Source organism: Podarcis pityusensis, assembly GCF_964106645.2.
Source record: "Podarcis pityusensis genome assembly, chromosome: 10".
NCBI classification, from domain to species: domain Eukaryota; kingdom Metazoa; phylum Chordata; class Lepidosauria; order Squamata; family Lacertidae; genus Podarcis; species Podarcis pityusensis.
Genome location: NC_138035.1, coordinates 7,506,877 through 7,531,921, shown reverse-complemented (window position 1 = coordinate 7,531,921; position 25,045 = coordinate 7,506,877). Strand labels below are relative to the sequence as shown.

The following is a 25,045-nucleotide window of genomic DNA, read 5'->3' as shown; positions in this document are numbered from 1 at the left end:
CCATCATAGCCTTTGCAGGTTTCACCTGGCACTTGGTACGGCTTTTGCCTGACGCCTGAGGCTTCGTAGAGCTGCTCTTTGCTCCTCTTGACTGGCGCGGCTTCTTACAGTTTCGCTGTAGATGCCCAGTCTGTCCACAATTGTAGCATCGGACAGCACTCAATGCTACTCCATGCTCTCCAGTAGCATCATCAGTGGGGAGATTTGAACTCTGTTCTTCCCTCCCCCTGTCAGCAACACCCATTGCACCTTGTTCAGGAACACCAACAGTTCCAACAGCCACAGTTCCTGCACTCTCCCCTCTGGGGTCAAAGCTCTCCTCAGCTTTCGTTGAGCTCTTAGGAACTTGGCCAGCATCATCTTGGCTCACCCCTTCTGGGGTAGTTATTCATCCAGACCATGATGAATAACTGTCTCTGGTCAGGGGAGATGAACAGGCAAGTCTCCCCCTTCTTGGCATCCATTTTGAATCCAAGCCCCTCTCACTTTCAAACAAGCTGTAAAATCCAACAGTTGTTTTTTCCTTTCTCACGCAGGCAGGCAAACTGCATGTTGTTTACGCCCTTTTGCACCTGGCAGCTAAAACTCTGGCTGCTATTGGAAGTCCCTTCCAAGGGCACGTGAACCTTGTAGCCAAAACATTCTCTTGTTTTGTTTCGCTTTCCCAGGCTCACAGTCCAGCCCCTCTGCCAGTAACTTTCCGTTACCTAGCAACAATGCATTTCAATAGGACATCTTATCTACCACAAGAATTTGTGGAATGCAGGCCTCTTCTCCCGGAGCTTTTGTTTTCTTTGAAACGCAGCTCCGTGAACCAGGGAATTAATCTTCCTGCGTTCACACTTTTAGCCCGAAATGCAGCATACCTTGATCTCCGTTGCTTGGAAAACACCTCTTCTTTCCACCAGCTGTCTGTGGAGCCTCTGGCTTCTTTCAGACGCTTCTCTTCCTCCTTGGAGCAGAGGAGGACAATCCACCAGCCTCTCATGCAGATGTCTGATGAATCGCAACCATCCTCTGCTACCATATGTCAGTATCATCAGCCCACAGGCAGAGGTACCTGGCCTCCCCCGAGGCAATTGAGCGAGATACTGTGTGTTTACCGTCCGTCTGCGACCTCCGGCAGGCTAGGTAAACAAACCAGCGATCCTCCTCAAACGTGAGCAGGACACACCCTCCTCCTTCTCTCCCTCCCTGCACTCCCCCAGGGAGGGGAAGAAAGACAGACAGGAGTCCTTTCTACATGTTTTATTCCTGTCACTCAACAGAACACAGAAATGTGTCTGTTCCCTTCAGACTCCATCAGAAGAGTCACAACTCCTCCCCTGTACTTCCAGCACAGGTCATATGACACACTGAGCTAACATCCGGTGCTCAGTACAGAGAATAGGCTCCACCTTTTCTCCAACAGTACATCTGCACTGTTTTGCATTCCAGCCATCTGGAGCTGGCTTTTGCCTTGGTGCTTTTTCCTGACATTCTCACAGTTGCCTTAGTCTCCTCCTCTTCTCCTGGGTCCTTCCCAAGCAATCTGAGACTTCGCCGCCTTTTCTGTCTCTGCCTTGCCCTCTTCATACCTCTCCTGATGCTGGGAGACCAGGGAGGAAGGGAACGGGTCGCAGCAGGAGGGGAAGACCTCCTGGGCTTTTTCAGCCCTCTTGGCCCCCCTCGCCTCCAGCCTCCACTTCTGCCTTGGAGTCTGAACTGCTCTCTGCCATGGACTCTGCTCGCTCCCGAAACCCTGTTGCCTCTTCAGTTTCCAACACCTCCTCTTCCCACTCTGCTCCCCATTCTCTCTCTGACCACCCATTGTTGTCCCAACAATTCCCAGGTTCTGAGCCTTCTTCCCTTGGGGGTTCCCCAGCTGTTCCCCAGCTGTTATCCTCTGTATCCATGACAGTTGTTTAGATGTTTGGGTTAAACTATTTCAGGGTTACAAGGGGCAGCCAGGAGTTCCCGGAGTGCCAGGACCACCGGGTTTGCCCGGACTCCCCGGACCGCAGGGACCACCTGGATTGTCAGTCAAGGTGTGTATGGGCCTGCAAGCAGGCAAAGGGAATTCTTGTCTCGGATGCTGTCTCAATTTGCAAACAGTAGAATTCAGTGGGTGGGTGGGGGAACCATTAGTTTGGTGGTAATTGACACTGAATTTCTGTTAAACTGATTATCAGTGAGGCCTGAGTTATGTAATATAATAATAATAATAATAATAATAATAATAATAATAATAATAATAATTTATTATTTATACCCCGTCCATCTGGCTGGGCTTCCCCAGCCACTCTGGGCGGCTTCCAACAGATTATTAAAACAGATTACAATAATCTATTAAACATTAAAAGCTTCTCTAAACAGAGCTGCCTTCAGATGTCTTCTAAAAGTCTGGTAGTTGTTCTTCTCTTTGACATCTGGTGGGAGGGTGTTCCACAGGGTGGGTGCCACTACCGAGAAGGCCCTCTGCCTGGTTCCCTGTAACTTGGCTTCTCATAGCAAGGGAACCGCCAGAAGGCCCTCAGTGCTGGACCTCAGTGTCTAGGCAGAAACGATGGAGGTAGAGACGCTCCTTCAGGTATACTGGGCCGAGGCAGTTTAGGGCTTTAAAGGCCAGCACCAACACTTTGAATTGTGCTCAGAAACGTACTCAGGAGTGTGACCTGACAACCACCTCCTTTCTCTCTGTTCCAGGGTGAGCCAGGAGACCCTGGGGTCAGGGTAAGTGCCGGGTTATTTTACCACCTGTTCAAGCTATGCTGTCATGAGAATGTCAGTAGACCCCGGCTGGTGGAACAACCAAAAGGGACCCATCAAATAATCATAGAGTCACAAGGGACTCTGAGGGTTGTCAAGTCTAAGCCCTTGCAATACAAGAATCTCAGCACATGGTCGCCCATCCAGTTTGAAACCATACCGGACTCTGCTTAGCTTTGCAAATGTGCCAGCTGTTTTATTGCTGCACCACTTGAAGGTCCAGCATCCTATTCTCATCATGGCCAACCAGAAGAAGAGGAGTTTGGATTTGATATCCCGCTTTATCACTACCCTAAGGAGTCTCAAAGCGGCTCACAATCTCCTTTCCCTTCCTCCCCCACAACAAACACTCTGTGAGGTGAGTGAGGCTGAGAGACTTCAGAGAAGTGCCACTAGCCCAAGGTCACCCAGCAGCTGCATGTGGAGGAGCAGGGAAACGAACCCGGTTCACCAGATTACAAGTCCACCGCTCTTAACCACTACACCACACTGGCTCAAACGGGAATTCACAAGCAGGAACTGAGCGCAACAGCGCTCTCCCCACTGGGATTTTTGGTTGACCCCTTTGAGAACAGGATTGCTGGACCAGATGGGTTTCCCTCAGTTCAATCTGTCACCCAGGCTCTTCTTTCCTTCTTAAGTCACGATTCCAAAAATCAGCGCTGTGGTACCCTTGTGCAATCCTCAGCTCAGATCCTGCGAGAGACCCGCCGTGCAACTGAGGCAACAAAATGGTTCTTTGTTCCCCACAGGGACCTCGAGGGAAGAGCGGCGTCAAGGGAGAGAAAGGAGAAGCCGGAGAATTGGTGAGTGTGACCTTTCAGAGTGCGTTCAGGCGATAGGAATTTTGCGATAGTTTTCTAGATGATAATGCCAGCGCTTCTCTCCCGTTTTCTGATGTTCCTTTCACCTTGCAGTACCGGTCGTGTGTTGGAACCACAGGGTTTTTTTACCACTATACCAGCAGGCTGTGCTAAATTTCATTTGCACCAGTGGCCCTGGTGTGGCACAAACAACAACGATGCTCCTCCCTTTCCGTACATGTTTGCTTCTGTCCCACCCCCAAAAAACTGCAAGAAAGAACCGTATGCCCCAAATTTCGTCACCTGCAATTTTCCAGGTTGAGGGAGCTGCAAACACCCTCCCCCTAGATTCTAACAACATGGAAACGAGCATTAAACGTGCTGCCTTGTTAGCTTCCCAGATGTGGCTTTTGTGTTGTTTAAAAGCTCTGGTCCTAATGGGAAAATTTATGGAAAAATAATTGGAAATGAGACATCACCTTGCCAACACCCTATAGTTAAAGCTATGGTTTTCCCAGTAGTGAGGTATGGAAGTGAGAGCTGGACCATCAAGAAGGCTGATCGCCAAGAATTGATGCTTTTGAATTATGGTCCTGGAGGAGACTCTTGAGAGTCCCATGGACTGCAAGAAGATCAAACGTATCCATTCTGAAGGAAATCAGCCCTGAGTGCTCACTGGAAGGACAGATCCTGAAGCTGAGGCTCCAAGACTTTGGCCACCTCATGAGAAGAGAAGACGACTCCCTGGAAAAGACCCTGATGTTGGGAAAGATGGAGGGCACAAGGAGAAGGGGACAGCAGAGGACGAGATGGTGGGACAGTGTTCTCGAAGCTACCAGCATGAATTTGACCAAACTGCGGGAGGCAGTGGAAGACAGGAGTGCCTGGCATGCTCTGGTCCAGGGGGTCACAAAGAGTCGGACACGACTAAACAACAACAACAACAAAAGAGAGAATTTTCTAAAAGTGCAGCACCGATGGTACTTAACACCTTGGAAACTCTCAAAGATGTACAAAGGGGTCCCAAGTAATCGTTGGATATGCGGAGACAAATCAGGTACTCTCTATCACATGTGGTGGCTATGTAATAAAATCCAGGTATTTTGGGAGAACACCCATTCAGAATTACAAGAAATGTTAAAGATCTCTTTTAACAGAAAACCAGAAGCCTATCTGCTGGGAATTACAGATTTGGATATCCCACAAAAAATGAAGGGTATCTTTTTACATGCTACGGTTGCAGCAAGAGTTCTTATTGCGGCAAAATGGAAGAGTGATGAAATCCCCTCTATTCATGGATTCAAAAATTGACAGAATATGCGGAGCTAGATAGTTTATCAGAAAAAATAAAGAATAAACCAAAACAGGAATTTCTCTCAAAATGGGAGGTCATTAAAGTATATTTGAAAAATAATTACAGTAGTTTAAACTCTGTCGCAGCATTCTAGTAATTTCAGTAATAGCTTTAAGAAAGACATCAGATTTAAGATAAATTAAGGATTAGTCAAATTAGGATGAAAGTGTATATTGGCAACAAGCAATATATAATTGAAGTAAGTAATAGACGGGAGGTCGGGTCTATAGTTCAAAGACCAATTTTTGCTTTATGGTTTTGTAAATAATATTGTGTTCATTTTCATTTGTATTTCTGTTTCTTCTTCTTCTGTTTCTTCTTCTTCTGTTTCTTCTTCTTTCTTCTTGGTGTATCAACAAAAAATCAAATAAAAAAATTATTAAAAAAAGAAAAGAAAGCAAGCTCTGGTCCTGGTTCCTGCTTTGCAGGGACTTGACCCTAGATGACCCCTAGTCTCCCTTCCACCTCTCCAATTCTGTGGTTCCAAATATGATGCTGAACTAGATCTGGCATTCTAGCAACCTAACCTGAGGGCAGGATTTCTTGTTTCTGCTGCCTTGCCAATCTACAGCAAACCACCTGGCACCTTTTCCTTGCTCACCTGGCTCCAAGCCACAGGTGGGGAGCCTGTGCCCTCCTGAGATTGCTGGACTGCAACTCCAATCAATACTGGCAAGGTGGATAGAGACAATCGTTTGCTTCTGAGTTTTGCCTGGTGTGCAGGTACAACAGGTGTCGAAACCTTTCCGTCTTTCCTAATCTGTTTTGTATTTTTTTTTTTTTTTAATTTACAGGGGAAAGCTGGCTTACCTGGCCCGATAGGGCTGGATGGTACTCCTGGAGCTTCTGGACCAAAAGGTGAAAAGGTACTGCTTTCATTAGCATGAAAAGCTGTGGAACGACCCGTTGGTTATTTTGCAGATTAGTTGTGCTGCAGAAGGCGTGCCGGGGAGGCCACACATTCAAGAAACGCAAAAGTAACTTTTGCTTGGTTTTTAATAACAAAAACAAAAACTCCTTTTACACTATATTATATCAATAAGTATGACCCATCCACCAAGCCATTCAGCGGGGTACTGAGAGAGCTACATGTTGCTCTTTATATACTGTATCCCATTGCTGACACAGCTTAATTACCACAACTTAACAGCATCTGCTATACTGCTTCACAGCTGTAAAACTAGGTCATGTTATTTGCTCTGGCCTTTACACATCTTGTGAAACAATAATGAACCTTAATATTTAAAGAAACCATTCAACATGACCTTCCTGGGAAGATCTGCTGGGATCAATCTACCTGTGTTGGACACAAGCATAAACCGATGGGAACACTTTTTCTCCCTTTGTCGTGACACTAGAATTTGCAGAACATCCAATGGAGCTGGATGCTGGGAGATTTGGAACAGATAAGAGTCTTTCTTCACACAGTACAAACTATGGAACTCAATCCCTCAGTAGGCAAGGATGGTTTCAGAAGAGGATTTGACAAATTCATGGAGAGGCCTGTTGATGGCTGCGAGCCATGATGGCTCTACTCTGCTTCTGAATGCCACAGGAGGGGAGAGGGGTCTTGTGTTCAAATCCTGCTTGCTGGTTTTCCACAGGCATCTGGTTGGCTACTGCGAGAACAGGATGCTGGACTAGATGGGCCATCAGACTGATCCAGCAGGCTATTCCTGTGTTCTTATGAGCATAGCAAGTTGCCTTATACTGAGCCAGGCCATTGGTCTGTCCAGCTCAATACTGCCTACACTGACTGGCAGCAGCTGTCCAGGGTTTTAGACTGGGGTCTCCCAGCCCTGCCTGGCAATGCTGAGGATTGAAGCGTGGGCCTTCTGCATGCACAGCAGATACTCTGCAACTGAGCTATGATCCTTCCCCAAAGATTTACTGCTTTCTGAAGGATGTGTCCTGTTCTATTCCCCCTCTGTTTCTGATGTTCTTATTGCAGATGTTAATATTGCATAGCGTGAAGCTACTGGATGCATAAAAACGCACTCCTTTTGGAATAAAACACTGTCCAGACCCATAAGTATTGTTAAAAACCTTACTTACGGAACTTTCTTCAAAACAGAACAAAACCACCACTTCAAGGTGGTGATTTGTAATTGAATACCTTAATCATGTGATCTAAGGTTAAACACTCACGTGTTAGAGCAGAGAATATTCCCAGTTAATCGTTAACTCAGTTAGACCTCAGGAAGCTCTTAGTATGCTGTCATGGAAAATCCCCAATGTTAGCAATACACGTACAGGCACTCTCCATTTCAATGTCAATTAAACAATTATGAATTAATGAATTTTTATTGCTAAAATCTATAAGCCGTCACAATTTGATTAAACAATTATACTTAACAGTTCATGCAGTGAGTGCTGTTGCTTGTGCAGCCCAAAGAGTAGCACCCAAGCCCAAGAGGGATGGATCAGCAGGCTTGAGGAAAGCCCAAGGTTTGCAGAAGTATCACATATTGTTTCAGGAAGTACAAATTAGGTAGATCCGTCTCTCAGTGCAAACCAAGTCAACTGCCACACACTTCCAGTGTTCTGAATGTGCTTCCCTTCTTCTTTTTCAGGGCGAGGTAGGACTTGGCCTTTCAGGAACTCCTGGTTTAAAGGGAGCAGAAGGAGACAAGGTGGGTTTTATCTCTGGGACAAATTTCTCGTTCAAAACAAAGAGGTCCAAGGCAGCTCATGGAATGCTGAAAAGTATCTGTTTTGTAACACTTAAGCTGAACTCTTTGTGTGGCGGGTTCTAATAGGTAGGAGAAAATTACCCCTACCATGATGAGTTGATCAGAATTTAAATTCCCATTCTTAGCAGCAAATTGAAACATCAAATTAGGCTGTAAAGCCGTCTTTTGAACAGGCCCAGCTACGAAGGAATCTGGCTCCCCCTTTTCTTATCCCATTTAACAAAGACTCAGACAAGGAGACTGTAAAGTAAGTTTAAAATTGGATTTACTTACTCATAGTCTTGCATGGTTCTCAGCTACAGTAGCAGTAAAAACTATGCAGGCAAAATGCTTATATTGGCCACAGTGATCCATGCGGCGGTCACCTCCAGGCTTGACTACTGTAATTCGCTCTACGCGGGGCTGCCCTTGAAGCTGTCCCAGAAACTCCAGCGGGTGCAGAATCCTGCAGCGAGGCTCCTCACGGGGTCCCTGCCATGGGAGCATATTCACCCAGTGCTTTTCAAGCTGCACTGGCTCCCGGTGGAGTACAGGGTCAGATTTAAGGTGCTGCTTTTGACCTTTAAAGCCCTTCACAGCCTAGGACCCTCGTACCTATGGGACCGCCTCTCCCGGTATGCCCCACAGAGAGCCTCAAGGTCCATAAATAGCAACACCCTAGAGGTCCCAGCCCCTAGGGAAGTTAGATTAGCTTCAACCAGAGCCAGGGCCTTTTCAACACTGGCTCCGGCCTGGTGGAACGCTCTGCCTCATGAGACCAGGGCCCTGCAGGATCTGATTTCTTTCCGCAGGGCCTGTAAGACAGAGTTGTTCCGCCTGGCCTTTGGCTTGGATCCAATTTGATTCCCTCCCTCTCTTTCTTTATTTCTTTTCCTTCTCCTCCTGCGATGAGGCTACATTTTAATATTTTAATGTTTCATTATTTTAATGTTGTATTTTAATTTTGTTTTTAAGTTGTAATCATTCAACTTGTTTTTATTATTGCTTGTAAGCCGCTCTGAGCCCGGCCTTGACTGGGGAGGGCGGGGTATAAATAAAAAATTATTATTATTATTATTATTATTATTATTATTATTATTATTACAGTAGAAGCAGTCTCAGGCATTTGTCTGAGCTGGAGCAAGTTAAGGGCATGTCTTTCTCCATTGCTGGTCAATGGAAGAGAGAGGGAGAGGGAAGGAACAGGAAATACTTATTGATTCTTCCTGATCAAAAGAGGAGGGGAAATGACATCACACAGATTCCTCTCTACCAATCACATTTCTATGGTCTGAATCTCTGCCTATCAGCAGTACAGCTCTATGGTTGTACACCCCTAAACTTACTAAGTAGCAAGAATATAAATTGTTGGATTGGGCTGCTAAATCTCCCACACTCCTGTCTCTGTTTCTTTTTCAGGGAGCGACAGGCCTTCCCGGATCCCAAGGGCAGAAGGTGGGTTTTGAATGATGCATTGTCAAATCTGACCGAAAGTGGCTGAGATCAGGAAGCGGTAGCAGCTTCATTTTTTGTAAGGAGGCCTCTTGGTTAATTGCATTTATAATCTGATTTCTGAGTTAGAATGCTGCAATGTCCTATACATTGAAGTGCTGCCCTTGAAGATAGTTCAGAAACTGTAGCTGGGGCAGAATTCAGTGGCCAGATTGCTAACAGGGACCAGGTGGTCAAATTTATGCCCTGGGCACTGATTCATTTCTGGGCTCAATTCAAAATGCTGGTTTTGCCCTGAACATTGTTGTTGTTTAGTCGTTTAGTCGTGTCCAACTCTTCATGACCCCATGGACCAGATCACGCCAGGCACTCCTGTCTTCCACTGCCTCCTGCAGTTTGGTCAAACTCATGCTGGTAGCTTCGAAAACACTATCCACCATCTCGTCCTCTGTCGTCCCCTTCTCCTTGTGCCCTCCATCTTTCTCAACATCAGGGTCTTTACCAGGGAGTCTTCTCTTCTCATGAGGTGGCCAAAGTCTTCAGGATCTGTCCTTCCAGTGAGCACTCAGGGCTGATTTCCTTCAGAATGGATAGGTTGGATCTTCTTCCAGTCCATGGGACTCTCAAGAGTCTCCTCCAGCACCATAATCCAAAAGCATCAATTCTTCGGCAATCAGCCTTCTTTATGGTCCAGCTCTCAGTTCCATACATCACTACTGGGAAAACCATAGCTTTTACTATACGGACCTTTGTTGGCAAGGTGATGTCTCTACTTTTTAAGAACATAGAACATAAGAACATAGAACATAAGAACATCCCTGAACATAGGATGCTGCTTTAGAATGAGTCAGATCACTGGTCCATCCGGCTCAATATTGCACTACACTGGCTGGCAGCAACTCTCCAGTATTCCAGGCAGGAGTCTTTCCCAGAAGTCTTGTGTTTGGGCAGTGGGTTGGGGAGAGGGTATTTTTCTGCCTGAGTGAAGAGCTTTTAGTTTGCAGTTGTTGATTTTAATATTTTATTTTCTTGAAGGGTGTTGTATGGACACTATGTGAGTCACTTTAAAGGTTAATCCTCAGCTCCATTTGCCCCCCTCCCCCCTCCCCATCTCTAGTGCTGAATTGGAACAAACAGCCATCAGGTTTTCTGCGAATTGCCTTTTGATCTGATTTAACTTAAAGTCTATTCACTTTCTCCAATTTATTCTCACCTTCTCTCTTTCTTTCTCTGGTGCATATGAGGAGGGCTGAATGCTTTAAGAAATAATTTCAAATATAATTTTTAATTTTATTCCAAATAACAGGAGGGGGGTTGAATCCACTTCATATTACCCTATTTAGTTCAGACCTCTGCAATGAGAAATGACTTGCTGGAGGATAATATCTTCATTTTTCTCTCCTTAGGGTGAACAAGGCATGCCAGGCGCAGAAGGACCAACGGGCTTGAGGGTAGGAATGCCAGGGTAACAATGTGGCTGGTGTTCTGGAACGGGAAAAGCGAACAAAAGGCTGAAGGCAAGGCAGCCTTTGCCAGCTTGGTGTGTTTCAGATATTTTGGATTACAACATTCTGGGTTGTGTCTGGGCTGCACCACTGGTGGTGGTAGACCCCATGACTGATTGCTCTTCCATACAATAACTCCCCCCCAAAAACTCATATTTCAAGGATAAGGCTTGGCTAGAATATTTAGAGGGAAGGGACCCCATGGGTCATCTAATCCAACCCCCTGCTGTGCAGGAATCAAAGCTAAAGAATTCCAAGCAAGTGGCCATCTAACCTCTGGTTGAAAACCTCCAATGAGGAGAGTCCACCACCTTCCAAGGGAGTCTGTTCTAGAAGAAGAAGAAGAGTTTGGATTTAATAAACCGCTTTATCACTACCCTAAGGAGTCTCAAAGAGACGTGGGTGGCGCTGTGGGTTAAACCACAGAGCCTAGGACTTGCCGATCAGAAGGTTGGCGGTTCAAATCCCCATGACGGGGTGAGCTCCTGTTGCTCGGTCCCTGCTCCTGCCAACCTAGCAGTTCAAAAGCACGTCAAAGTGCAAGTAGATAAATAGGTACCCCTCTGGCGGGAAGGTAAACAGTGTTTCCGTGCACTGCTCTGGTTCGCCAGAAGCGGCTCAGTCATGCTGGCCACATGACCCGGAAGCTGTACGCTGGCTCCCTTGGCCAATAAAGCGAGATGAGTGCCACAACCCCAGAGTCGTCCACGACTGGACCTAACGGTCAGGGTCCCTTTAAGGAGTCTCAAAGCGGCTAACACTCCTTTCCCTTCCTCCCCCATAACAAACACTCTGTGAGGTGAGTGAGGCTGAGAGACTTCAGAGAAGTGTGACTGGCCCAAGGTCACCCAGCAGCTGCATGTGGAGGAGCAGGGAATCGAACCCGGTTCACCAGATTACGAGTCCACTGCTCTTAACCACTACACCATGCTGGCTTTCTACTGTTCTACTGTCAAATGGCCCTTCCCGTCAGAATTCCCCCCTCCCCTAATGTTTAGTTGGAATCTCCTTTCTTGCCATTTGAATCCTTTGGTCTGTTTCCTCCACCCTGGAGCAGCAGAAAACAAGCTGCGAAGAAAAACAAAGAATTTATTTATGTATGCGACAACAGCGCCAAGAATCTTGTTAGCACAAGGATGGAAGAATGGGGAAATCCCAATGAAAGAACAGTGGCAAGAGAAACTGATGAACTATGCAGAGTTGGCTAAATTGACATACAAATTGTGACAACAAGGACAACTGTGACTTTAAGGAGGAATGGGAGCTTTTTACAACTTACCTAAAAAAACAACAAAATGAATTGGACTCCTTGGCAGGTTTTGAATAAACATACACAAATTTATTAGTTGATAACATGGTAGGTAGATAATGTAAGGACATGTATAATTTTATAACATGCAGAGAGTAATGTGTGCTGAGAAATCAGAGGAGCTGAGGGAAGTCTCGGGGGCGGGGTTTGAAGGGGGGGAAAGGGGGAAAATAATGAATATAATATGTTTTGATAATTTGCTATACGGAATTACGGTAGTTAATAAAAACTTTTTTAAAAAGAAAACAAGCTTGCCCCATCTTCTATGGGACAGCACTTCAGATGTTGGAAGATGGTCATCACATCACTTTTTTTCAAATTATATCTTAAAGAACATCGAGGCCTAAATAACAGCTCTTGTCTAGCACAAGAATGAGAGTCCTGACCGTTGCTCAGACCTGAGTTCCGGGTGCACGGCCCACACCTACCCCTCTCAGGGAGGAAAAAATCCCACAGTCCCTTTTCCTACAAAGCGTGTAGTGTGAGATGTTTGCAAGTTAACCTCATTATGCCAATGGATTTTGGTGTGAACAATGGTGTTTTGTGCTATCTTCTTTTTCAATCTAGGGCAAAAAAGGCCAAGACGGTGTCAAAGGAGAAAAGGTATCTATTACTGTCAGCCAGAGCTGGTTCTAGGTTAGCACAACCACAACAGTACTGTAGAACAGAGAGTGAGTGGTGGAGGGGCCCCCCAAACTTTAGCATCTGCCAATCTTATTTATCACTTAATTTATTTATTGGCTTTCACATATTACATTACAATACAGATGTACCAAAGCCAACACCATTTCCTCCCCATCCCCCCATACATTTACATTTATATTTCCTCAATCCATCATATTACAGTGGTGCCCCACAAGACGAATGCCTCGCAAGACGAAAAACTCGCTAGACGAAAGAGTTTTCCATTTTTTGAGTTGTTCCGCAAGACGAATTTCCCTATGGGCTTGCTTCGCAAGACGAAACGTCTTGCAAGTTCTTGCGAGTTTGTTTCCTTTTTCTTAAAGCCGCTAAGCCGTTAATAGCCGCTAAGCCGCTAAGCCATTAATAGCCGCTAAGCCGCTAAGCCGCTAATAGCCGTGCTTCGCAAGACGAAAAAACCGCAAGACGAAGAGACTCGCGGAACAGATTAATTTCGTCTTGCGAGGCACCACTGTATTCTTTTCTCCCTCCTCCAACTTCCCTCCACCCCTCTCAATTTCCTCCACATTATACAATTTACAATGATCTTTGCATTCCACAGTCTTCTCAAGTCATCTATATATTCTTATTATCTTTCCTTACTAATTTTTCTTCCATCCAATACTTCACATTTTAATCTAGGCATATTAGCATGTCTTTTTTTGAGCATCTGCCAATCTTATATGGAGGATCTCCATCTTGCTCTGTTATATATTAGTTGCAACCCTATAGCTGCTCATTGCTTATCACAGATTTCTTCTTTCTTCTCCTTTGGCAACTCCTCATAGCCAAGTAAGATTGTCTTCCATGAACACAGTCTTAATAGTGAATCCATAAATGACTGTGGAGGCTAATTCTGGACCTACACGTCCTTCCACAGTGGGGACATTGGTTTCCAGGTGGGAGTTGATCACAGTGAGGGTTTGCCAAGCATGCCTTCCTCTTAGTACATTTCTCCCTTTCGTCCTGAGTTCGAGCATCTTCAAAGCCCATGACACCTTTGGTAAAGGCTGTTCTCCAGTTGGAGCTCTCGCAGGCAAGTGTTTCCCAGTTGTCAGTGTTTATACTACATTTCTTAAGATTTGCCTTGAGAGAGTCTTTAAACCTCTTTTGTTGACCACCAGCATTACGCTTTCCATTTTTAAGTTCGGAATAGAGTAGTTGCTTTGGAAGACGATCATCAGGCATCCGAACATCATCAGACTGTCCCGCACATGGCAGTGCAGGTGTGCAATTAGCTGAGTGGGTTCGGATGTGTGTGTTTTGGGTGACCCTTGAAATGCCACTCTCACCATCACCACCCTCCACCAATGCACCCTGCAACTGCTTCGCACTGCCAACCATAAGCATGTTAGGTTTCTGTTTATGCCACTGTGCAGTTCTTGGAGTCACAAGACTCTGTTTACATTCCAGACTGTTGGAGGTCTCACAGGAGACGGATGTTGATGTTACTGGTTTCCTGTTTCTTTGTTCCAGTTGGTTCTCTGACTTCACAGAGAGCAGATGTATATTCTTTTCTGTCCTGCGTAGTTAGAAATAAAACGTAGCAATGTAGCTCATATTTCTTGTCCTTCTGCTGCTGTTTGTATACTCTGTAGAACGGGAACGTGCCTGAAGCCTCATCAAAGGCTTAGGTCGTTGATCATTGTAGGAGGAGATTCCGAAGGCTCGACTGGAGGAGTAGCTCAGTCAAACGGAGTTCTGACAAGGCAGAGGATGGCTTCTTAGCTCAGGGGTTCAGAACTTGTGGTTTTCCAGATCTTGTTGGACTGCAACTCCCATCAGGCTCAGCAAGCTAGCATGGCCAATGATGAGGAATGATGGGAGTTGGAATCCAACAACATCTGAAGGCCCCCGGATCCCCTCTGTCTGTTAGATGAATGCAGACTACAAGTATCCATTGTGGGCTAGATGCTTACCGTACTTTTCCGTGCATAAGCCTATGTTTTTTTCCTTTAAAAATCATGCTAAAATGTGGGGGTCATCTTATACATGGGTAGTGCATAGGGTGGGCATTTGATTGGTTGCTGCCGCAGCTGTCGACAACTATTGTGTGTGAGGGCCTGTAACCGTTGTCAGGGGTTCAGCCTACACTCGAGTAGGACTCTGGCAGAGACACATGCCCGACTGGCATGTTCCCCCCCTCCTGGTTGATCGTTCAGGAGCTTCATAAGCTTTCTTCATCCCGAACATCACAGCGACCGATGCCAACCGACACCGGCACACTTAGGGATCCGCAGAGTTTGCGCATCATGCATGACAGACCTCAGCAACTCAGCATTTTGGCTAATCTACTTTATTTACATACACAAGGAGCACTACAACATGGCTCCCTCTCTCTCTAGCATCAGACAGCAAAGAGAGAAAGAACAAAGGACAATAGTCCCATTTCACGGAACACAGTAACACAAACATCCTGTCTCCGTCACTTCCTACTCTGTGGAGTCAAAACATATACCATCATGTGAAAGACAAAAATCCCATGACCGCAATCATGGAGCAGGAATTCTAACATCTTATTGGTTGCTGTGTCAATGAGTGGTGTTGATTGGTGGACGCTCCTGCAGTTGGGTGGGCGATTGGCAGCTTCTGCCAGTGCTGGGAGAGACGGGAGGCGGTCTTTGAGACACTTGCAGGTGAGTGATTTTCAGCATTCCCTGCTAAAAAAAGCTCAACAACTCTGTGCCATCTCCCCCCATTTTCTTAAATTTGAGACCACCAAAATAGGGGGCGTCTTATACATGGGGGCATCTTATAGACCGAAAAGTACAGTATGTGTTTTTGTAGCATAGAATGAGAATCTGCGGTCTGTCTTTTGCAGGGCGAGCGTGGAGAGGCAGGGGTGAAGGGTCTTCAAGGAATTGCGGTAAGCCTCTCTTCATTTGAAGCTGCCAATTGCCTGATATTTTGATGATCTTCCCCCAACCCATTTCTGAGTTTTCTGTGACTGTTTTGTCAGGAGAGTTCCATGATCTAAATTAAGAACCCTCCTTTTTTCAAGACAAGGACAAGCCATCAGCTCATAAAGTATACAAGCAGAACATTCAACGCACCCTTCATTATTTTTGCTAGTCTGATCAGAGAAACCACATCGTTGTAGGTAATCAGACAGTTATGTCCATCTTCAGAGGAGAGATGGGTGCTGAACAGCAACAGGACCCTTTCAGTAGTGATGCTGCATTTAAAAAATGTCTTCCTCAGAGATGTCCGGCTGCTACCTTCACTGTGTTGTAGGCACCAAGTGAGGATCACTATATTTTTAATGACAAGTCATTTGGATGCCATCTGTTGCCAACAGTATTATGGGCTGCAATAATAATAATCTGCCGCCATTTGATTTGACTGGTTGCATTTTAAATATGCATTTAATTACTTTTCTGTTGCCTGATGCTTTGCATTTTCCGCAATCAGATTAAGAATGGGAATGATATATACAGTACATAAACAGTACATATCTTAACAGGCCAACCCAGATCATAAAATTGTAGAGTTGGAAGGGACCCTGAGGATCATCTAGTCCAGCAGTTCTCAACCTGTGGGTCCCCAGATGATGTTGGACTACAACTCCCATCATCCTTGACCACTGGTCATGCTGGCTAGGAATGATGGGAGTTGTAGTCCAACAACATCTGGGGACCTACAGGTTGAGAAACACTGATCTAGTCCATCCCCCTGCAATGCAGGAATATGCAATTGTGCCATACGAGGATCAAACCTGCAACCCTGGCATTATCAACACTACTCTCAAACCAACGGAGCTATCCAGCTCTAGGCTCTGAAAAGGCAGTCAACTCCAGTTAAAGACTCTGCCCCCAGACCTTCCAGGCTCCTCCCACGAGTGATGAGATTCCACAGGCCCCGCCCCTGGAACACCAGGTCCCGCCTTATCTTGACTTGTCAGGTTCTGCTCCTGGTCTCATCCTGACTCTTAACTCTTTGGCCCACTCCACTTTGGAGCAACCCTCTTCTCCAACAACAGCAAAGTTTACAAGTGGGGAAAAAAATCTAGAGACACACATACTTAAATTACACAATAAAACAATTCTACCAAAACACTCACATTTTAAATTTTTCTCTCTTTTTTTTTAGGGTCTTCCAGGTCCCGTTGGGCCCAAAGGAGACCAAGTAAGTGAAAACAGCATGGAGAGACCATTGGATCACAGTGGCGAGAGGAAATTGGGGTGCGGAGTCATTGGGCGGCCAAAACTGAGGTTTGATGCTCCTCACCTGGGGTGTTCATTGTGGACATAGGCCATAGCATTCCAGGCTGTGGGCACACGGTTGGGGAACCTTCAGACTGCAGGCCAGTCATGGCTTACCGGGGGCCCCAATTTGGCCCATGAAGCTATTTTCCCCATCTCAAAAAATGACACAAAACAAGAGAATTACCGTGAAAATCCCTGAAACGAGAAGTAATCAACAATAGAATTGAATTAAATAACAAAAATAAAAAAATTAACCTAGAATTAAACAAAGACTTTACAAGATGCCGGCTATAAAACTCTTTTCACTGAACTAATCAGTTTCCTCAGAAGGAAATAAAGAAATTATAAACCTTAAATGATTTTAAGTGATATCAAACAAACTCAAGAGCAGGGCTGAAAACGCTTCCTCGAGTTTAGGAAAAAGGTATGAAAACCTCAATGACAAGTTTTAAACATAGCCCTATTTAAGAGAACCAAGCAGTAGTGATAAGAAATTTTGATTTTCTGCCCTGTCTTTGAGTTTGTTTGAAACTTAAAACCTCAATTTTGTATTACTATTGCTTGGTAACAAGTCTTTGTTTAATTCTAGGTTAATTTTTTGATTTTTGTTATTTAATTCATTTCTATAGTCGATTACTTCTCGTTTCAGGGATTTTCACGGTAATTATTTTGTTTTGTGTAATTTCTTGGTTCCGTGACTGTCTTTTTTCCACTATTTTCCCCATCTCAGCTGGGTGGGAAGGTGGGGTTCAATTCTGCATTGGCTGCAGCAGGACTTAACCCCCGCTTGACATCTGACAAGCACGGGTTAAATTCTGCTCAGTTTGGTTGCACGTACCTGACCTCAGCAGGGAACAGGTATGCATAGCCCAACTAAAGCCTGCAATTTTGCAGCCTTATTTCTCCTCCCCGATGCTAAGCAGGTGGGGGATAAAGAAGCTCTTTGCTTGCTACAGCACTGGGCACAGGTCTGGCAGCGCTCCTTGTGCTATAGTTCCCAAGTGGCAAACAGACTGAGGTTGAATCCTGACAAGACAGAAGTACTGTTTTGGGGGGACAGGAGGTGGGCAGGTGTGGGGGATTCCCTGGTCCTGAACGGGGTAACTGTGCCCCTGAAGGACCAGGTGTGCAGCCTGGGAGTCATTTTGGACTCACAGCTGTCCATGGAGGTGCAGGTCAATTCTGTGTCCAGGGCAGCTGTCTGCCAGCTCCACCTGGTATGCAGGCTGAGACCCTACCTGCCGGCAGACTGGCTCGCCAGAGTGGTGCATGCTGTAGTTATCTCCCGCTTGGACTACTGCAATGCACTCTACGTGGGGCTACCTTTGAAGGTGACCCAGAAACTGCAATTAATCCAGAATGCGGCAGCTAGACTGGTGACTGGGAGTGGCCACCGGGACCACATAACACCAGTCCTGAGAGATCTGCATTGGCTCCCAGTACGTTTCCGAGCACAATTCAAAGTGTTGGTGCTGACCTTGAAAGCCCTAAACGGCCTCAGTCCTGTGTACCTGAAGGAGCGTCTCCACTCCCATCGTCCAGCCCGGACACTGAGGTCCAGCGCCGAGGGCCTTCTTGCGGCTCCCTCATTGTGAGAAGCGAGGTTACCAGACAGAGGGCCTTCTCAGTAGTGGCGCCCACCCTGTGGAACGCCCTCCCTTCAGATGTGAAGGTAATAAGCAGCTATCCTATCTTTAAAAGACATCTGAAGTTCAGGGAAGTTTTTAATATTTAATGATGTGCTGTTTTTAACATTTGATTGGGAGAGGCCCAGAGTGGCTGGGGAAACTCAGCCAGATGGGCGGGGGTATAAATAATAAATTGTTGTTGTTGTTGTTGTTGTTGTTATTTTAAGCGCCCACTTGCTAGCTGGTTTTCAGGTGCTTTGGAACCCTGTGCAAGAGAGCTTGAGAAAGTGGGTAGGACAACCACCTGTCAATCATGGGCCACATGTGATTGGCAGGTGTGCCATTCTGACCTGTCAAATTTGGCCCATGAAAACAATCCTGGCCTGTGGAATCAAAAGTTCTTCCCAACTCTGAAATGGCAGAAGTTAGTGTTCTCCCTTATAGGGCTCCCTCCTCAGTTCAGTCGGGCTTTCACCCCAATACGCGTGGCCTAGATTTGCACCCTTAACACACCCTTTCCTGCTAACCCTGACTTTCCCCCTTCCTTAACAGGGCATCCAAGGATTTCCTGGTGCTCCAGCTATGGGTGTAAGTGTATTTTAATTTATTTATTTTTTGCAGTGATTAGGAAGGTTTTTCCAGCCCAAATCACAATAGTTCAGTTGAAGTGGCATGCAACAATACCATCAGAAGCTGTCTCGTATTAGGTCAAACCCTGGGTCTCTCCAGCTCCATATTGTCTACATTGACTGGACCACTTATAAACGCCATCTCCTACTCCTCGAAAGATTCCATCAACGGTGTCTCCGAAAATTTTTACACATCCCTTGGGAAGACAGGTGAACTAGTGCCAGTGTACTGGAAGAAGCAAAGATCACCAGTGTCGAAGCAATGATTCTTCAACATCAACTTCGTTGGACTGGTCATGTTGTGCGGATGCCTGATGATCGTCTTCCAAAGCAACTACTCTCTTCCGAACTTAAAAATGGAAAGCATAATGCTGGTGGTCAACAAAAGATGTTTAAAGACTGTATCAAGGCAAATCTTTAAAAATGTAGTATAAACACCAGCAACTGGGAAACACTGGCCTGCAAGCACTCAAATTGGAGAACAGCCTTTACCAAAGGTGTCATGGGCTTTGAAGGCACTCGAACTCAGGAGGCAAGGGAGAAACGTGCTAAGAGGAAGGCATGCTTGGCAAATCCTCACTGTGATCACCTCCTGTCTGGAAACCTGCGTCCCCACTGTGAAAGGACGTATGGATCCAGAATTGGCCTCCACAGTCACTTACAGACTCACTGTTAAAACAGTGTTTATGGAAGACAATCTTACTTGACTATGAGTGATCGCCAAAGAAGAAGAAGACGACAGTGGTACTATGACTTCCCTTGATCGAGACACTATACTTCAGTTGAAACGGCCTCAAACAGCGTTTTTTTGCTGCTGCATCACACTGTTGACTCATGTTCAGCTTGTGGTCCGCTAAGACCTCTCGATTCTTTTCACACGCACTTCTGGCAAATCCTCACCGTGATCACCTCCTGCCTGAAAACCTATACCCCTACTGTGGAAGGATGTGTGGATCCAGAATTGGCCTCCACAGTCCCTTACGGACTCACTGTTAAGACCGTGTTCATGGAAGACAATCTTACTCAGCTATGAGTAAGAGAAGAAGATGACTGACTGACAGAGGCTCTCTGGGGTTTTAGACAGGGGGTGTTCCCAGCCCTAACCTGGAGATCCTGGGGATCGAACCCAGGCATAGCTGTCAACTTTTCCCTTTTCTTGTGAGGAATCCTATTCAGAATAAGGGAATTTCTCTTTAAAAAAGGGAAACATTGACAGATATGAACCCAGGCCCTTCTGCGTGCAAAACAGATTCTTCTACTGAGCCATGGCTCTTCTTCATACATGCCATTAGGAGCGCGAGATTTTCCATGCCTGCCATTGGGGTGGGGGGTCAGGATATTCCTGGCCTTTTCCTGGATAAGCAGCTGTCCCTGGAGAACAGAATAACATGTGGCAGAAGTCGCCGCTGCCAAGCAAGCAAAGCTAAGATTGGGTGCAGAGACTTACCTGTGGTTTCTTTCTCTACAGGTGGTGGGACCTTCAGGCAAGAAAGGTGCCAGGGTAAGTGGGGCAGGGGCATGCAAGATATGTGGGAGGCTGTCCATTTTTGGGGAGGAAGACCATTTTTCCAGCAAGGTTTTGCAGGAAAGCTGCGGATTTAAGAGGATTGGTGGGTGTTTGCCTTCTGTGCCATTAAAAGAGCTTTCCTGGATCAGATCTTCTTGGCTGTCCTCCTCACACCTAAGGCTGATAACACACCTTGAGAGAGAAGAATCACATCCAGATGGGTGGCTTTCAAATCTTTAATCTCCAGGGGATGCTCTGCAACATCATTGCACCTGCCAAGGAACTGTAGATTCCCTTGCGTGCTGCAAGGGATATTGTGGGCATGTACCTATCTCAGCAGGACGCGGGTGGCGCTGTGGGTTAAACCACAGAGCCTAGGACTTGCCGATCAGAAGATCGGCAGTTCGAATCCCCGCGACGGGGTGAGCTCCCGTTGCTCGGTCCCAGCTCCTGCCAACCTAGCAGTTTGAAAGCACGTCAAAGTGCAAGTAGATAAATAGGTACCACTCCAGCGGGAAGGTAAGCGGCGTTTCCGTGCACTGCTCTGGTTCGCCAGAAGCGGCTTAGTCATGCTGGCCACATGATCCGGAAGCTGTACGCCGGCTCCCTCGGCCAATAAAGCGAGATGAGCGCCGCAACCCCAGAGTTGGCCACGACTGGACCTAATGGTCAGGGGTCCCTTTACCTTTACTTTACCTATCTCAGCTTTCCTATTTTTGTGGGGGGAGGGTTGCTCCTAATTGCATGGGGGCTGATGCTATGCTGGACGTGCCTAACAGTGGCCAGAAAAGCATAGAATCGTAGAATTGTAGAGTTAGAAGGGACCCCGGGGTCATCTAGTCCAACCCCCTGGAATGCAGGAATCTCAGCTAGAGCATCCCGCTCACTCCCCCGTTCTCACGCTCAGGTGTACACGAATATACCTGACTGCCTCTGTAAGGCCTTACTGTCGATGGATGTGGGGTGTGCACAGGTCCAAATTTAGGTTTGATGAGGCCCTACACTACTGAAGGTAATGGGGCCCTTTATATGTCCAGCTGTCCTTTGTCAACAACAAATGGTCGCTGTTTTTTTGTGTTGAATATATGCTATATGGTAATTTATGGACCTAATATGTATCTCAAGCCATTTGCACAAAATATGTATTTTATCAAAGTAATTGATATAGAAATGAGCAAACCAGTGATATTTTAGGGAGCAGGCAGGGCCTATTACTTACATCAAAGGGACCGACAAAACACAAAACACTGTTGCTGCACGTAGGTTTTATTTTATTTGTTTTTTAACTTATACAGTCATACCTCATGTTACGTTTGCTTCATGTTACCTTTTTTCAGGTTGCGTCCCGCGGCGACCCGGAAGTACCAGAAAGAGTTACTTCCAGGTTTCGCCGCTCGCGCATGCGCAATAGCGCTCAATTGCGCTTCACGCATGCAGACAAGTTCCAAATTGCGCTGCACACCTACACAGATACGGCGCTTCAAGTTGCGGGCTTTTCACGTTGCAAACAGGCCTCTAGAATGGCTCCCGTTCACAACCAGAGGTACCACTGTATTTTGGAAATGTACATCCAGATTTTATTTTTCCTTTAATTTTTGGGGGGACACTCAAGAGAGTGGGGCCCTAAGCTATAGCTTGTTTAGCTTATACGTAAATCCGGCACCGGGTGTGCACTCTAGAATACATCCAGCAATCCTGTGCTGTTGTGCAATTGTGAGGAAAGATAACATAGCAATGGGCCCAATTGCCTTTTAGGAGAGCTCATCGGCCATCACTGCCCAGTAAACTTTCTAGAACTCCCCAGGACACAGTTCGAAAAGCACTGCAATTCTCTCTCTCTCTCTCTCTCTCTCTCTCTCTCTCTCTCTCTCTCTCTCTCATATCACTTTATACAGGGGGATTTGGGGCCAGTTGGCCCCCCAGGTCCAAAAGGAGACCCAGGGGACCAAGGAGAAAAGGGGGAGAAGGTCAGTGTATTTATTATTTATTTAAAGTGCTAGCCTTTTGTTTTTCTGCAGTTGTCACTTGCCTCACAACGCGAGTTCTCCAGGAGATTTTCTGTATAGATGCACCACTTTTCGGGGAAAAGGCAGCTTACGAAAGAGATTTAAAAAAACAAAAAATACTTTAAAAATACAAGTAAAAGCAATCCAATTGCAAAGATAAAAGAAAAGAAAGGTCAGATGTTTGAAAGGGTTTGAAAACCCAACTCCCAATGCTTTTCTCAAAACGCCAGTTGAAACTAAAATGGCCCTGAAGTTTGCTTTTCAAAGGGCTACATGTGCTTCTTTTTAGGAAGTAATTTCAAAGTTCTGGAGCCACCACTAAAAAAGCCCTGTTTTGAGTGCCCACCAGCATGATGGAACTTGATGGTGGGTGTGTGAGGAGGGCCTCAGAGGCTGATCTTAAAGCCTAGGCTGGTTTATATGATCGCAGGCCGCCCTTCAAATCACTTGGTCCCGAGGCATTTAATGCTTTGAAAGTCAACAGCAGCACCCTGAGACTCAAAGGTCTACCATCGTCACTGGTGTCCATATGCAGAAATTAAAGCTGCAGAACCCCTGTCCTGACCACATCTGGTTTGGTCCCCAAATAATGCTCTGAGCTCCCTTTTCTTTCAAACGGGTTACCCCCGTTGCATTTTAGGAAACAGAAAAACAAGCGAGCTCTGGACTTGCTACCCTGCAAGAGTATTTCAGGATACGGTGAAAAGGGTTCAAAGTGGGCTGAATTTTTGCCTTGATCTCTGCAGGGAAGCCCGGGATTTGGCATTCCAGGACAGTTGGGGCTGAAGGGCGAGCCAGGAGAAAGGGTGAGTTGGGAAATTGGGCAGCGAGTGTCCATCAAAGGAGGAGAGACAGGAAAGTGGGGGCAGAACTGGAATGAAGCAAATCTGGCTTTTGGGAGTGTTCTTCTCCTCTCTGCCATTCCAGACACACCGTATTTTTCGCTCCATAAGACGCACCTGACCATAAGACGCACCTAGTATTTAGAGGAGGAAAGCAAGAGAAAAAAAATTCTGTGCAGAGCATGTAAGCGGCTCTCGCTTTTCTTGCTTTAAACCCTTCCGTCCCTCCTCCCGCTTTGCTGAGAAGCCAGCAGAGCAAGTTGCGCAGCTCTCGCTGAAGCCAGCAGAGCAAGAGTGATAGCTGCGCAGTGCCTCTTGTTCTGCTGGCTTCCCAGCAAAGCGGGATGAGGGACGAAAGGGAGCCCTTACAAGGGAGCGCTGAGCAGAGCCTGGCAGCGGCTCTTGCTGGCTTTTCCGGGAGGTGTGGGAAGGGACAGAGGGCAGCCCGTCAGTCCCTTCTCCCACCTCGCGGAAAAGCACACACGCTCCACGCGGCTCTTTAAAGGGAGCGCTGAGCAGAGCCTCCCACCTGCATTCGCTCCATAAGACGCACACGCATTTCCCCTTACTTTTTAGGAGGGGGAAAGTGCGTCTTATGGAGCGAAAAATACGGTAATTTGAAAGCTAAGTTTGTGGGTTTTCCTATGCTGGCTTGCACATGGAGCAAACACCGCCTTGTGCATATACCTATTTTAATTGATAGTTTGATTTATGGGGATTTTTAATGTGATAATGTTTATGTAAACAACGTTGCTTTCTGGATTGCCATGTTTTGAAACGAATCAGCATTTGAATAACAGCATAGGAAGCTGGCTTATACGTAAAGTCAGAACGTTGGTGCGTCCAGCTCTGACAGGCAGCAGCTGTGTAGAGTTCGAGACAGGGAGATGCACGCAGATCAGATGCTCTGCCACTGAAATTCAGCTGTACCCTTAAGTTAGAGGAGGCTACCTTAAACTGAGCCAAACCAATGTCCCATACAGCTCAGTACTGACCCCAATTTGCAGTCTTTGCAAGTCCTGGGAGTTTGGCAGGCTAGGTATTTAGAGGAACAACATTCTAGCCGTATTCCCTGGCACCCAGGGGTGGAAACGGGACAGTGCCAACCTTGGCAAAGCCTCTCTTACTATGGTGGTGGCTTCCAGTGTGGAGGGAGAGAGCCAGTGTGGTGTAGTGGTTAAGAGCGGTAGTCTCGTAATCTGGGGAACCGGGTTCGCGTCTCCGCTCCTCCACATGCAGCTGCTGGGTGACCTTGGGCTAGTCACACTTCTTTCAAGTCTCTCAGCCCCACTCACCTCACAGAGTGTTTGTTGTGGGGGAGGAAGGGAAAGGAGAATGTTAGCCGTTTGAGACTCCTGAAGGGGAGTGAAAGGCGGGATATCAAATCCAAACTCTTCTTCTTCTCTTCTTCCACGTTCTGGCGAAATCTTGCAAGAATTCCACGAGATCTCACGAGATTTTGAAGGGCTTGAAGGGACGCGGGTGGTGCTGTGGGTTAAACCACAGAGCCTTGGGCTTGCCGATCAGAAGGTCGGCGGTTCGAATCCCCGCGACGGGGTGAGGTCCCATTGCTCGGTCCCTGCTCCTGCCAACCTAGCAGTTTGAAAGCACACCAGCGCAAGTAGATAAGTAGGTACCGCTCCAGCGGGTAGGTAAACAGCGTTTCCGTGCGCTGCTCTGGTTCGCCAGAAGCGGCTTAGTCAT

The 25,045-nt window shown here is 46.5% G+C and overlaps 1 protein-coding gene across 1 annotated transcript in view; it reads left to right on the top strand.

Annotated features, from left to right (window-relative positions):
• Positions 1-25,045, top strand: part of LOC308457810 (uncharacterized protein) — a 238,705-nt gene that overhangs the window by 81,324 nt on the left and 132,336 nt on the right. Inside the window, exons 30-43 of the mRNA XM_080971981.1 lie at positions 1,932-2,027; positions 2,686-2,712; positions 3,501-3,554; positions 5,700-5,771; positions 7,479-7,538; positions 8,997-9,032; positions 10,436-10,480; positions 12,411-12,446; positions 15,346-15,390; positions 16,614-16,649; positions 18,910-18,945; positions 20,455-20,487; positions 22,389-22,460; positions 23,246-23,305. Of these exons, the coding sequence (XP_080828107.1) occupies positions 1,932-2,027; positions 2,686-2,712; positions 3,501-3,554; positions 5,700-5,771; positions 7,479-7,538; positions 8,997-9,032; positions 10,436-10,480; positions 12,411-12,446; positions 15,346-15,390; positions 16,614-16,649; positions 18,910-18,945; positions 20,455-20,487; positions 22,389-22,460; positions 23,246-23,305 (708 nt within the window). The remainder of the gene's footprint in view (positions 1-1,931; positions 2,028-2,685; positions 2,713-3,500; positions 3,555-5,699; positions 5,772-7,478; positions 7,539-8,996; positions 9,033-10,435; positions 10,481-12,410; positions 12,447-15,345; positions 15,391-16,613; positions 16,650-18,909; positions 18,946-20,454; positions 20,488-22,388; positions 22,461-23,245; positions 23,306-25,045) is intronic.